Below are 13,693 nucleotides of genomic sequence, written 5' to 3' on the forward strand. Positions count from 1 at the left end.
AAATATGGTCAGATCTTCCAGAGTCATATTAATGTCTAAGAGCCAGTACAATCTCAGTTCCAGAAAAACTCATATCATTGTGGAGCTTTCCTATAAGGTCATCAGAAATAGGTATCTCATTCTGAAAATTATTTTTATTAATAAGCTTCTGTGGTTTCTTATTTTGAGGCCTCAGTCACAGTGACAGATACTTACCCAATGTTTTTTTTCTCTTTAGATCGGTGCTGATATCTGTGGGTTTAACTATAACACTACCTATGAACTCTGCTTGCGCTGGATGCAGCTTGGCTCTTTCTATCCATTTTCCAGAAACCACAACGCAGAGGGAAATAGCGTAAGTAAAGAAAGTTACTCAAAGCTGTAGTCTATGATTACAGTAACAACGATGGTGATTTGTATTACTTTCTCAGAAATTAACCCGCCGTTCTCGGGTAAACTGGAGCAGCGGGTGAAAAGGAGTGCTGCACTGAGAGCAGGAATTACATGGTGAAGTGTAAATTTTTCCCATCCGTAACGTAAAGATGACATAGAAACGCAAAAAAAAAATGTAGCATCTAACATCCAAAAGCCATGCAGAAAGGTGTACCATGTACTTTGAATGACAGAAAATGGCCTTCCCATGCTGTTGGTAGGATTCATCCACTCCATCTTTTACCTACTGAAGCCCAGGTTTTATTTAAGAGCCAGTGAGTGTCAGCACATCTTCCCACTCCTTTGTTTGATTCAATTTTTTTTTAATTTCTTCTGTAATTATAATAGGTATTGCAGGAAGGGGAGAGAGGGCTTTATACACCATTCTTGCTGTCTAAAAGCAAGTTTCAGACAAATGCCGCAGTTAGAAACTCCAGATGAACATGTGAGAGCTCCAAGGAGAGCCAGCGATAGTGACAGCATTATCAGCCAAGAAGCAACAAAGACTAAAAAAGGCCAATGAGCCCATGAGAAGGATGAAAAAGGGCAGTGTCAGTTCAGACCCATGCCCTGGCTTCAACTTATCGTAAAGTCCTTTCAAGACTTGTCTCAGATAGAACGAAGTATCAATTTGTTTCTGATTATGAACAGTTTGAAGGTCTTGCAGCCTTTGTAAATGTGCTGTGTTTATCTGCAATGTGATGAAATGGTTCTGCTAGTTCAATAATTTTTTTTTTCTTCTGTAAACTGATCTGTACAATGCTGGAGCTCAGGTTATTAGATAACCTTCAGTTTTATTTGAAGTTGCATCATGAAAATGTTGCAACATTTACACCCCAGAAAGACCTCTATCTCTGCATGAAGGTATGATGGACATTCATCAACTGGGCAAATGCAGGAATAATAAGCTATAGTGCTGTTATTAAGTGTGTTAGGAATTACCCTGTAGATCCCTGAGATATGCTGAGATACTTTTCTCTAGGAGAACAAATGTCTGTGAGGTGTTAGCTGCTGCTGTTGATAAATATTTTCTATTTACTTCTCCACTAAAATTAGAGGTACCCTATCTCTATATCTTTGCTTCACCCTTTGGGCATGCAAACAGGGTGGGACCTGGGTAAGTGGGTATTAATCACATGTGCACAATTTAATAAGCAGGAAAAGAGCAATGGGTCAACGTGATGGGAGCTGCAACTCAGTGTTGAGTGACTGACAGAAGTAACAGAAGATAAATTTGGTTTTACTGGATTACTCAAATCCATTTATAACGTTGTATTCACTGAAAGACATGAACAAGGCATTTTGTGTGACTCAGCATCACCTTAGAAGTCTGATTGGGTTTTTTTGTGAACTTAGGCAATATTTATACAGTGTCAGAATACTGGTAAAAATATAGTGCAATTTTTGAAATAATAGATAGATGTTCGGGAACTCAGAGCCAGCAGGGAATTTTATCAGTGACTAATTCTAATGTAAACATAATAATTGAGAAATTTAACTTAAATATTGCTTTAATTAATATTGAGTTAGTGCTAAAATAAAATCTTAAATATCCATTTTGCCTAATCCATTGGGGATTTCAAATGGTTTAATTAATACATTTCTTGTCTGAAAAGCACTAGATAATATAAAAAGCTTTGTTACTTCTGTTCCTTTTATGTTTCATTATCCTTGGAATTCATCATACATTCTTCAACTTTAATGAGAAAACTGAGTATTATGGGAAAATATTGTGAAGGGGGAAGGGAGAAGTGTGACTCGTTAGCTGACTCAGTTTAATGTTGCAGAAGGTTGGACAGGAGGAGTTAAAAGGAGACGTCGCTCTTTCCCGTATCAGCACTGCCCTGGGCTACATGCTCTGCATCCCATTGCACATGAGAGTCAAGGTTGCCTTGAAGTAGATCAGAAGTACCTAGCGAGTGCAGAGAGATTGCTTAAACCTGCCCTCTTGATGGTGGGACGCTGTATGCGTACCCTCTCTCCCGGTCACTGGCAGCAAGGAGGTGAGGGGCACTGCTGATGTGTGGGCGTCCTCTTAGTTGGGGCATCCACCTAAAATGGTGGGCACAGGAGGAGAAATCAAGTTTCTCTGTATGGGTGAAATGTTTTCCCCACCACATGCAGTGACTTCAGTCACTCCTGTTGGCTTCAGCAGGGCCATGAATTTACTCTTACTTTTAAACAGATTTGCCTTCGTGTTCTTGGCCAACATAATTACGCATTTGCCTTTGTTTTGCAGACTATCGGTCTTCTCTTTTTCCTGTGTTTTACCTTCTCTGTCCCAGAGGACTTGCATCTCCAGGATAAATTAATTTGTAGAGACAGAGTGTCTGTTCCTGAGCACAGTCATGAAACTCTGCCTCTCCTCCCTCCCATCACGAGGTTAGGGGCGGTTGCATAGGGCTCACATAAACCATGGTGAGGCCTGATCTCTCTGAACTCCCTGGAATTTTTTCGCTGGAAAATTTTGTACAAATATTAGTTTGTATAGAGAGTATTAGACAATGAATGTTGCCCTTAATACATTTTCCAGTTTGGAAATTAGGGCTTTTTCTTATTTAAACACTTTTGTAGCGTTATGCCAGCCACAGCTCTCCTTAGGTTGCATACAGCTTCTCTGTCAAATTGCAGTCCCTAGTTATAATGCTTAGTACATAGCAAAGCTTTTCCTTAACAGGAACAAGATCCAGCGGTGTTTGGAGAAGAGTTTGCCAAGATATCTCGCGCTACGCTTCAGATCAGATACTCACTGCTGCCATACTTATACACCTTGTTCTTCGAGTCTCATGTCCACGGAAACACGGTGGTGCGGTCACTGATGCACGAGTGAGTTTGGAGTCTTTCTTTTTTACAGTTTACTCACAAAACTAGTTCAGCTTCAATGTATAAACTAGTTGATATCTGTTTGAGAATGCATGCTCTCCCTTAAAAAATATTAGTTTTACAATGAAATCTAATCACATTATATGCACAAAAAACCCCCTTTCAATATATGCAATGGATTTTCATTAAAATATAACCTATATTTGTTTCCAGTGGCAAAAAAACCTAAGTAAGGAGAATTATGAAAATTTCTTGTCTTAGGGAAATATGCAGTTCTTTTTTATTTTAAAAATAGGAATAACATACCTGTATTTCCTGTATTTGAATGAAATCTGTGAAATCTCTATTCACAGAGAAATCTCCATTTTCCAATCATCCACAGCATTTGCATTTTCCAATTTAGCACTTGCATCTGCACGCTATGTGTGAAACCTACATCTGTGTCCACAAATTGCATAGAGAAAACAGAGATAGAGATGTTTGAGTGTAGGAGCAGGTGCAAAACCGAGATTAATAAATACAGATTGAAAAATCCCTTGGAAAACATGACCTCAGATTTTTGGAACAACTAATTTTTTTTTTCTGTTTGGAAGAAGCAGGAAGCTAAGTAAGGTTTAGTTTCCCTCTCAGCATCTTTTAATTAGCTTTTTACCTGTTTTCAGTAAATTATCTACTTCCGAATGTTTTATGCAAAGACTTGAGCAAAAGCAGTGCACATAATACGTATGAAAGGCTACTGCCCGAAGCTCTGACACAGTGTAGCCTCATTGGTACAGGCTACGTTCTGAACTATTTAATGTTCTTTTTCCCTTTAGGTTAAAAAACTTTTTGGTTAAAGGGTAAGATTTTTTTTCTTGCAAATAAAACTGAGATTACACTGAAGTGCAGATCATTTGAGTACGGAAAGGACATGCACAAAACCTGTTTTGCCTGCTCAGCATAATGGATCACCGATAAATTTTAAAGCAGTATCCTTCTCCTTCCTACTCCGCTAACTTATTTAACTACATTAGATTAAGGAGAAGTTTTATAGATAGTCATGTCTTACAAGGGGCTTTATGCTATTTCAAGTATTTATTTTAGCTCTATTTTTGCTTAATGAGATTTGTGTTAATACTGGAAATTACTGAGTTCATTTTGGCATTAATATTAGCTAATCTCTGCTAACACAAAATTACTTTAGTGATGTTAAAACTGCCTTTCTGACCGTTCCCAGCACACTTTTCTCATGCTCTATTTGAGCCACATCTACATTAGCAAATTTCCACATTTGCTTTCGATTTGAATTGTAGAGCAGGTTCAGATGCACCGGCGGAGACTTCTGTTGCATTGAGCCAAAAGATGCGCTCCAGCCATTAATGGGAATTTAGTTGGGGGTAACAGACTGTGATTGCTAAGAAATAAAACCTCTAAAATGCATGTAGGGAGTGTAGGCATCAGGAGATCAGCACAAACTCTTTCACTACCCAGGTCCCATCCCAGTGGGCACATCACTTGCTAACATTGCCATAGCTAGATCCTAAATTAGAAGTAATTCTTACTATTATTAGTCTATTCTGGTTACTATTGTTACATTATGAGTATTTCTTACTATTTCTAATTAATAAGTGGGTCTGCTCAAGTAGCAAAATTGTCCCAGATGCTAACAGGAGGAGAAATGTGGGTTTTAGAGAAAGAGGCAACTGAAACAGAATTTTTGATACATGGATGATGGAATTTTACATAAAATCTTTCCCTTACTTGTAACAAACACAAGGGAGAGCTAAAAAAACTGCACTAGTTTTTCAGGTGGAGCTGTTATGAGTTCACAAGCCTCACCGTGAAAACGACTCTGCTTGGACAGGGAGTCTCCAAGCAATAGCTATTTCATCTGGTCATTTCAGATTTTTCATTTCACTTCAAATACTTAGGTGCACGTTTCACATAACAAACAAGAACAACACCCCAGTAGATTCCTGTAAGTGTTCTAGGTGCCTCTGAGGCTTTCACTCAATTGAAATAGAGGCATCAGTAGCTCAGCTGTCCAAAAAGACCAGGAGGTGGTAAGCCATTACTGGAAAGGAAAGGTCTGTTTAATAGCTAAATGGAGGAAGAGTAAGACAGAAGAGCATCTAACCATAGGAATCACGTAGATGGAAGTAAGCACCTTTCCTAGATCACAGATATGGCTTAATGTTTTATATGTTCAAACTGGGAAAGTTCATTTGTTTGCTGAATTCATGCTTGTGGTTGCTATAATTGCAAGAGAAAACAGCGCCAAGTTAGATGGTGAGACACTTGCTTCCCCGTGCAAATATGATCGACTTCTCTTTCGTCATAATTTCTTGATCAGCTTTTTCTCCTGAAATCTTCCACAACACAGTCTATTGAATCAATATCATAATTTTATTACAGTGAAATTAAAAATGCAGATATGACAAGAAAAACCAATATTTTGTATTCCAAAACCCTTAAGACAAGGTAATTCATCAAAAACCATCCCCCACTTTAAATATGTACAAAGCGTTATGTCAAAGTGCAATAATGACCAAGTTTAAGCTGTCCAAAAGAGCTGCTGTTTTTACAGGAAAGAAACTCTGAATAAGCTGAGATTTCTTTCAGGCAGAGCCTGAGGCATGCCTTCAAGAACATTTTTTCCTGAGCTCCACGTACTCCCTAAATTTGCAATATTTTAGAAAACCGAACGCCAAATAGATGTCTTTTTGTTGCTAAAGTGTTTTTGGTCATTTGGGGTAATTTCTGTAGGTCTGAGCAGGGTGCATGGTGTATGCCTGTGCTGTACAGAATGGGCAGGATGCCGACACTGAGCCATTGCTCCGGCCAGCCTACAACAGGTACCTGTCATTAGACAGGGGCAGCTGCAAAGTCAGTTAAACAGACACAGTAAATAAATGTTTAAACAAATAATTTGTATGTCCTTAGAGAATAATACGTTAATATGCAGCAGCCAGTGTGAATTTGTCAAAAACAAATGATGTAAACCACCCCAGCTGCCATCTGACAAGGCAGCAGGGCTGCTGGATGGGAAAGGAGGCAGAGGAGCAGCAGAAAGCGGGAGGTGCAACGGACCTTGATTTTAGGAGGCCCTGGGATATGCTCCATGTGATATTCTTACAAGCTAACTAGGAAACCAGGATCCGTTATGAATTTCCTTAGAGATGATAGGTTTACAGATGACTGAAAGCTTATTTAAATTCTCGAGGGATTTATGCCAGATGAGCGGAGGTTCCTGTGATGGGGAAGATCTCTCCTCTTTGCCAGGTGCTTTTCGACACTTTCATTAGCTGATGCACAGTGGAACAGAGATCTCTTCCCAACTGGCAGATGACGCCAGGTGAATGGGACTGTAAGCGCTCTGGAGGACATGATCAGAATCCAAAATGATGTTAATGCATTGAATAAAATGGGCTGAGTTCAATAACTTTTCATTCATTGAAGAAAAGCAGCTAAAAAGTGCAATATCTATGAAGGTTGCTTTGTGTTTGTCCCACAAAAAGATTTCTAATGCAAATCTGTGAAATGTGCAGGAAGCCAAATCCAAGGTTTTTCACAAATGCTTTAGGTCCTAGAGCACAGTGTTACGGCTCTGTGTTCCCTCTCCTGGTTCTGGCCCCTGTCCTGCTCCATGGCTCCCTCAAGGAAGTCTCAACCCACTGGTCAGGAATTAAATTAGTTGTTTTCCCACCACTGCTATTCTGAAAAGAAATCAACTCCAGCATTTTGTGAGGGTTCTGGTCTGCTCCAGTACAGTAGATGCTACCATAATTTCTGAATCACTTTGGCATTCTCTCAACTAGGAAAAATATTTGGCAATGTTGAAGGATGTCTTGAGGAAGCAGATTTCTTGTTGCAGTGAGTAATATAAAAATACTCTGCAAGTCCTATAAAAAGGTGAATTAACACTGTGTATCTCACTTTCAACACTAGATTTACCTCTGATCAGCAGACTCACAGAATAGACACTGCCTTCCTGTGGGGACCTGCTTTTATGATCGCTCCTGTTCTTCAAGAGGCAAGTACTGTAGTTAAAAAATGCCATCATACTGGAATGAAAGAAATGAACTGCGCTCAGGGCATTGGATGACGTTCAGGGCATGCTTGCTCATATCCACCCATTTCTTCCCTCCACTGTCAAAGCTTGCAGAATGCATTTCTGAGCAGCAGAGAGAGTACAGAGCTGAGCTGCCCAGTGCTTGAAGTGAGAGGATGAAAGTGAGGGCATGGCATTTCCCGGCTACTCCAAGTGCCAAACGGATGTAAACAGACTGGATGCTGCCCCTCGCATGCTACTGTTATTGTGCTGACAGCTCCCTCAAGGACGCACACAGAGCAGTAATTGTCGAGCTAGGAAGAAACACGCAGATATTAAAGCAAACTGGTTTCCACATTACCACTCGCCCACAGCGTTCTGGAACTGCAGCATCTCAAAGGCTGTGCCAGGAGTTTCCCAGCATCACAGGCAAACACAGTCATTAGGGAAATGGTAATGACAGTGTCAATTGCTAATATGACAGGTTTTAAAAAGCAGCATTTTCCTCAGGCTGTGCTTGGCATGGCGCTGGGGTCAGGGCTTTCTCTGCTCGGCTGGAGCAAGAGTGGGTTTCTCTCCTTGCCCTACCACAGACTGCAGGCAGCACCAGAAAGGTGTATCCGAGCAGAGCTAAATATTTGCATGTGATGTATTCTAGAGCTATTTGTGATCAGCATGCTGCCAGAATATCTGATAGGTTTTCTAGACGTTGCTGATGATCAAACATAAAAACAGGCCACTGTTAGTCACCATTTTTTTATCCTGCCCTTGCACCTCTGTGAATTTAAAAGGAAATTGTTATTCCTGCATCTAAAACCATTCTGACTCCATGGAGGCACTTCATTTGTCAGTCCTTCATCTTCAGACTCCCCCAGGTTTCTAATAGCTGATGACTAACAAGGAGATTCCACAGGGTCTCAGGCCAGTAAGATGATGAAAGGTGTGAGAGAAACCTTCCTGTGCAGAGAGGGTGACAAACCAGAGGTGGCTTCCTGCAAAGAACTGAGTGAAAGGGAATATTTTAAGGATACATATAAATAGGGGGGCCTACAGAAAAGATGGGGAGAAAATCTTCAGCAGGGCCTGTTGCAGTAGGACGAGGGGTAATGGTTTTACAATAGAGGGAGGTAGATTCAGATTAGATATTAGGAAAAAAATTTTTACAATGAAGGTGGTGGAACACTGGAACAGGTTGCCCAGAGAGGTAGTTGATGCCCCATGGAAACATTCAAGGCCAGGTTGGATGGGGCTCTGAGCAACCTGATCTGGTTGGAGATGTCCCTGCTCCTTGCAGGGGGGTTGGACTAGATGATCTTTGAAGGTCCCTTCCAACCCAAACCATTCTGTGATTCTATGACAGGGGGTCTAGATTAGGGGTTCCTAATGGTTTTTGGGGGACTGCAGCACAAAAGGAAGGCTGGGTGCCTGTGGCCTGAGGAGGGAAGCAAAGCTTTGGAGGCAACATGTTGCTGGATCTTGCAGTGGGAGAGAGGTGGCAGCCAGCGTTTATGCCAGCTAGCAGGGCAAGGGGCAGAAGTGAGCTGTAAGCCCCTCACCGTGGCATTACAGGCCAGCAGAGACTGCATCAAACTGCAGCATGGCACCTGCTTGTCTAGAGAGGATGGGTCAGGGACAGCTTTCCCTTTGGGTCAAGGGCAGCTTTCCCTGCGCTCTTGAGTGCTAGGGTGTGAGCAAGTGAGACAGCCATCAAATTAAAACAGGGAACTGCCTTATACATTGGCTTGTTACTTAGGAAGTCATGAAGGCAAGACTCATCAAGATTCAGATAGTTGTTACACACTTCGCTGCAGACCAGAATATCCAGGTTTGTCATAATAATTCAGAGAAAATATGGAGAGCAGGGCATCTTGACTTTATAGGTTTTTTTTCCTTCAAGTTTTCAAGGCACTTTATAGATTAAGCCTAACTTTATTTGTTAAACAGCTAGTAAGATCTAAACTGACAGAGCAAACTACCCCAACCTATTTCCTACTGCAGCACTACGATGCTTTGCCTGAAACACCTAGGGCTGTCTGCCGGGGGAGACAAGCCGCAGGACAAGACAAATCTCCAGTTTAGCAATTCTGGTATTCTAATGTGAGATTTACATACTTTAATCAATCAGTTACTTCTTACTCCTTCCATTGGTTTATATATGTTTACATATATATATATATATAAAATCCCTAAAATGTCAAACGGTAACTTTGCCTTAACTCTTCTCCACCTTTACTTTTCATGCTTCACCTGCTCCCTGGGGTAAAACTAGGGGATAAACTATAACTGAGCAAAGGGCAGGTACCTATGTTGAGAACCCAAATTAACCTTTTTGTGAGAATAAGCAACTCGTGACAAAAAAGGAAGTATGTTTTGATTCCAGCTTTTCCTGGAATTATTAATTCAAAGTGCCTTCAGCGTGATTTCATCCCTGCAACGTTATGATCAATGCAAGCTGCAAAACAAAATACAGCAACTGTGCAATTAGCAGCACATTATTTATTATTATTTATCTGCAACCTTAAATTGTTGCCAAGAAGACAAATATCTTTGTATCCTCTTTGCCAGACCTTACTCCCTGCCTGTTTCTGCAACAAGATCGGTGCAAGAGGCACTGAGCGGTGGTGCCCCCTCCGCTCCCTCAGCAGAGGTGAAGTCCTGTCTTGCAAAGGCTGCCATGGACCTCACTGGGATTGCTCAGATGTTAGGCGAGTGCACCTAGGCCAGTTCCATTCACAAGACACAGAGCTGTGTACTAGACCGAAATAATCATGTAACCTTGACTCATCCCTCAGAACTGCAGTAAAACCCCCCAAATAGGGCAGGCTTGTCTGTTTAGCGTTATGGATTAGCCAGCACTAGTCCATTGCTATCATAATGACTCAGCCATAATGTCCAAGATTTGATGTTGTTAGAATATTCAGCATACATGTCTCCATGCACAAATATAATAAAGCTAATGTAATATCAGAAATTCAAAAAGAAAAAATAATCACTTTATAACAATTACAGGGAGCGAGATCTGTGGATGTATACTTCCCCGAAGCACAATGGTTTGACTACTATACCGTATGTATTTTTAAGATTCAGTTTCTTACATTTCTTACATAATTTTTAATGGTTCCATTCCAGGAAAATAACTTTTAGCAATGTTCAGCAGTATTTTTACCTCAGCATCTGTGTTTAAGAAAACTAGAGCACTAAAAGTCTACACCAGCCTAGCTGGGAGAGTAAATTACACGGCTTTCAGAAGCATTTTATTTTCTATTTTTGATTTGTAAAGCTCTAAGACATAGAACTAAACTTCAGCAGCCTAGAAATTCATGAAACTGTCAAGATTTATTTATTTTTCCTTATCTTATTATATGTTTTAATTCTTGTACTGATATGCCTCCCTGCATAGAAACAGAGACAAAGACCTGAGTTGCACTCCTGAGAACATGTTGCAAATGATTTTTTTGCATGCAATTTTGCACATGCATCATTTTTGATAGAAGGCATTTTTAGAGAGCAGGCTGAGGCTCCCCTCTGAAAGATGCTTCCAAGAGATGTAGAACAATCTGCTCTGTGGAAAATGCCAGCCTCTTCCAGTTTCAGGGGCTACAAGTTTTGACCTTTTGAACACCATCCCCAGTCCTGCATTTCCAAAAGTGCTCAGTTTTGGCCCAGCTACGCTGTGCTGCAATCTGCGGGATAAGACCAGCGTTGGCTTCAGCAGGAGCAGTTAGGCTGATGCTAAGAGATTTTGGAAGTGTGAGCCCAGGAGCATCAGGCCGTTGTTAACTACCCTGAGCGACGCTGGCAGAGGAGCGGGCAGGACAGAAATGCTCTCAGAGGAAATTCAGAATTGTATTTAAAGTAGTTTGGTTACTTTCAGCATTTGGCTAGTGTCCTCAGATTTATGTTGATCCGACCCTTTCCCTTTTCTCTTTTCATAAGACTGTGGTGCTGCAAGGTCGAGCATTTTATTCAGCCCTCCTTGTTGTAGCTCCCTCCAAGTCCCCCCTTGCGGGGGTGGACGCGAGGCCGGCAGCCCCACGTCTCTTGCCCTGCCTCCAGGACGGGCCCCCGGCATTAGCAAACTCAGCTGCCAGTATTTGGCAGGTACTTGCCATAGACAGGGTGCTTATCCAAAAACAAGGTTGAGTACTTACCGTAAGTTATAATTACCATTTACAGAGGGCAAGAGCAAAGCCTTCCTGTCACCTGCTCTCTGTGTAAGCCTTCTCTACACCTGGTTTTAAGGCATTAAATGAGGAAGGAATAATGCAGATAACATATGCTAGTTGTCTGCACATATACAATTTTCACTCATTGAATGCTGTAATTACTTTTTGAAAAGGGAAGACTTTTCCTTCAAAGAGAAGAAAATCTACAGTTTACATTCCCAAATGATTATGAATACCTTACCTTGAACTGAAAAGTGACAGGCTCCACAGGCATAAAAAAAAGGAAGCAGAAATTTCCTTTGCTTTTTTGCTCAGTGTCTTGATGAGGGTTTTTTTTTTTTTCACAGCATATGGAATAATTATATCATTTTTAAAGACGATTTGCTGTCTTTCATTCATGATGCTTCTGTCTCATGCATATGCATGTCTGCAGGGCCTCGATCCTTTTTCATGTTAAAAAAAGGAACTGGAATAATACCCCTGAAATCTGCTTTTCTGTTTGCACTTTCACTGATGTAATTGAGATGAAAAGGTACCCCTTGGTCTCTTTTTCAGTGGCATATGGTCACAATGTATAGTGCTTAGATTTGTGGGGTTTTAACTGCATTAATTTTTGTGGTAGGGTAATAAGTTGCCAAGTACCTGGAACAAGAAGTATGCTACTGTGGCTGCCCCATTGAGCAAGATCCCTCTGTTCATCCGTGGAGGCTACATCCTGCCAGAGCAGGCACCAGCCACCACCACTACTAAGAGGTAATGTCATCTATGTCCGTCACCAAACAACCGCGACGCAGGTCAGACCCACAGACAGCCAAAAAAGCAATCAAAGGAAAGTGCAGAAGAGAAGCTATCTGCAGCTCCCAGCTGCCCTCCCAGGCAATAAGCACAGTATTTTTGTCCTGCTATTTGCTCCATTGCATTAGGAGAAGTCACCCCAGAGATGACCCACGTCCTAGTTTGCACAGCTGAAACCTTCTCTTGGCTCTGCAGTTATGCTCGGAAAAGCTTTTGTACCTCTTACTGCCACGCTGACCTGCTGCCCATCATTCAGAGTAAACACATGCAAGGGGAAAATGCAAAGCTCTTCTCCTTGGATGTAAATACAGTCCAATGCCGTGGGCACGGTGAAAAAGCTCAAATCTCTTCTGAGAAAAAAGATTTCTCCACACCAATGGGTAGTGTACTGGCCTCCCATCTGAACCATGGTCAGACGCTAATGTGGGTGGTGAAGTAAGGGAACAGCACCAACCAAACCAAACCATACTAAGGTAGTACTGGTGACCAGTTGCCTCCCAGACTGCCCAATTATCATACATCAAGGACACTGAAGAAGGGGAAACTTGTCCACACTAGCACTGAAAAAGTGGAAATTTTACACTTAAGTGGGAGAAGGCAAGGTGAACTTTTCGCCATAATTTCAGGAGCCATTTTGGTGAGAACAGTTGTCATTCTTCTGTCGTGGCCTTTTTTTGTAACCTTAAAATTGGAGTTAATTGTGTTCGGGTGTTTTTGCTAAATAACTTGGGACAGTGCCTGCCAGTTTGTACTGACACTTCTCAACATGTTTGTCAACAGCCGTCTGAATCCGTTTGGGCTCATTATCGCCCTGGATGAACAAGAAGAAGCTACTGGGTCTCTCTTCTGGGATGATGGTGATTCAATCGGTAAGCGTGGTTCCCCGCTGTGAAGCAGTGTCTGTCTACAGGGCTCTCTTCAGGCCACCTTTTCAGCATTATAATGGCACTGACTCCTGCTAGAAATAGCTGGAGAACTGACCCTAGGTTGAACGTTACAGAAGTGAGAAGCAGATTGTTCTTGAAGTCAGTGTTTCGATATGAGAAAGGTGTGACACTGGGAACAGCTGGTCTGCTAGAGGGGGCAATCACCCATCTCGTGTTCCCCTGAGATCACCCTAAAGAGGCTAGAAGAAAAGATTAAATAACCCTCAAAACATCTTAGTTTGATGTTAGCCACTTGCTACAATTCATGTAAACTGATTATGGGTTTTGCTCCCTGTTTTGATACCAATTCTTGTTCTGTGTTTTGACAGATACTATTGAAAAGGAGGAGTACTTCTTTGCTAAATATACATACAGCAAAGTAAGTAGCAACATATAAACTGTAGCTGTATTTTAGTGTAGTCATTGTAAGGTGCTGATGTCTAACCCTTCTCTGGAAAGCTTTTTTCTTATAGGTCAGCCTTTAAACTTGGTAAGCTATCTAATGCTTTCATTTACAGACAGCTACAAAATAATCCAACTAT

General features: G+C 41.3%; 1 protein-coding gene across 2 annotated transcripts in view; it reads left to right on the forward strand.

Annotated features, from left to right (window-relative positions):
* Window positions 1-13,693, forward strand: part of LOC104484122 (sucrase-isomaltase, intestinal) — a 61,548-nt gene that overhangs the window by 40,124 nt on the left and 7,731 nt on the right. Inside the window, exons 15-21 of one of the 2 annotated variants that reach the window (XM_086739961.1) lie at window positions 218-334; window positions 3,089-3,237; window positions 7,162-7,250; window positions 10,278-10,330; window positions 12,053-12,183; window positions 13,006-13,094; window positions 13,481-13,530. In XM_086739961.1, coding sequence (XP_086596087.1) covers window positions 218-334; window positions 3,089-3,237; window positions 7,162-7,250; window positions 10,278-10,330; window positions 12,053-12,183; window positions 13,006-13,094; window positions 13,481-13,530 — 678 coding nt within the window. Of the gene's footprint in view, window positions 1-217; window positions 335-3,088; window positions 3,238-7,161; window positions 7,251-10,273; window positions 10,331-12,052; window positions 12,184-13,005; window positions 13,095-13,480; window positions 13,531-13,693 lie in introns of both variants that reach the window. The other variant, XM_086739962.1, reaches the window with a different exon arrangement.

Source organism: Chlamydotis macqueenii, chromosome 1 (assembly GCF_036417535.1).
Source record: "Chlamydotis macqueenii isolate bChlMac1 chromosome 1, bChlMac1.mat, whole genome shotgun sequence".
Taxonomy (NCBI): Eukaryota; Metazoa; Chordata; class Aves; order Otidiformes; family Otididae; genus Chlamydotis; species Chlamydotis macqueenii.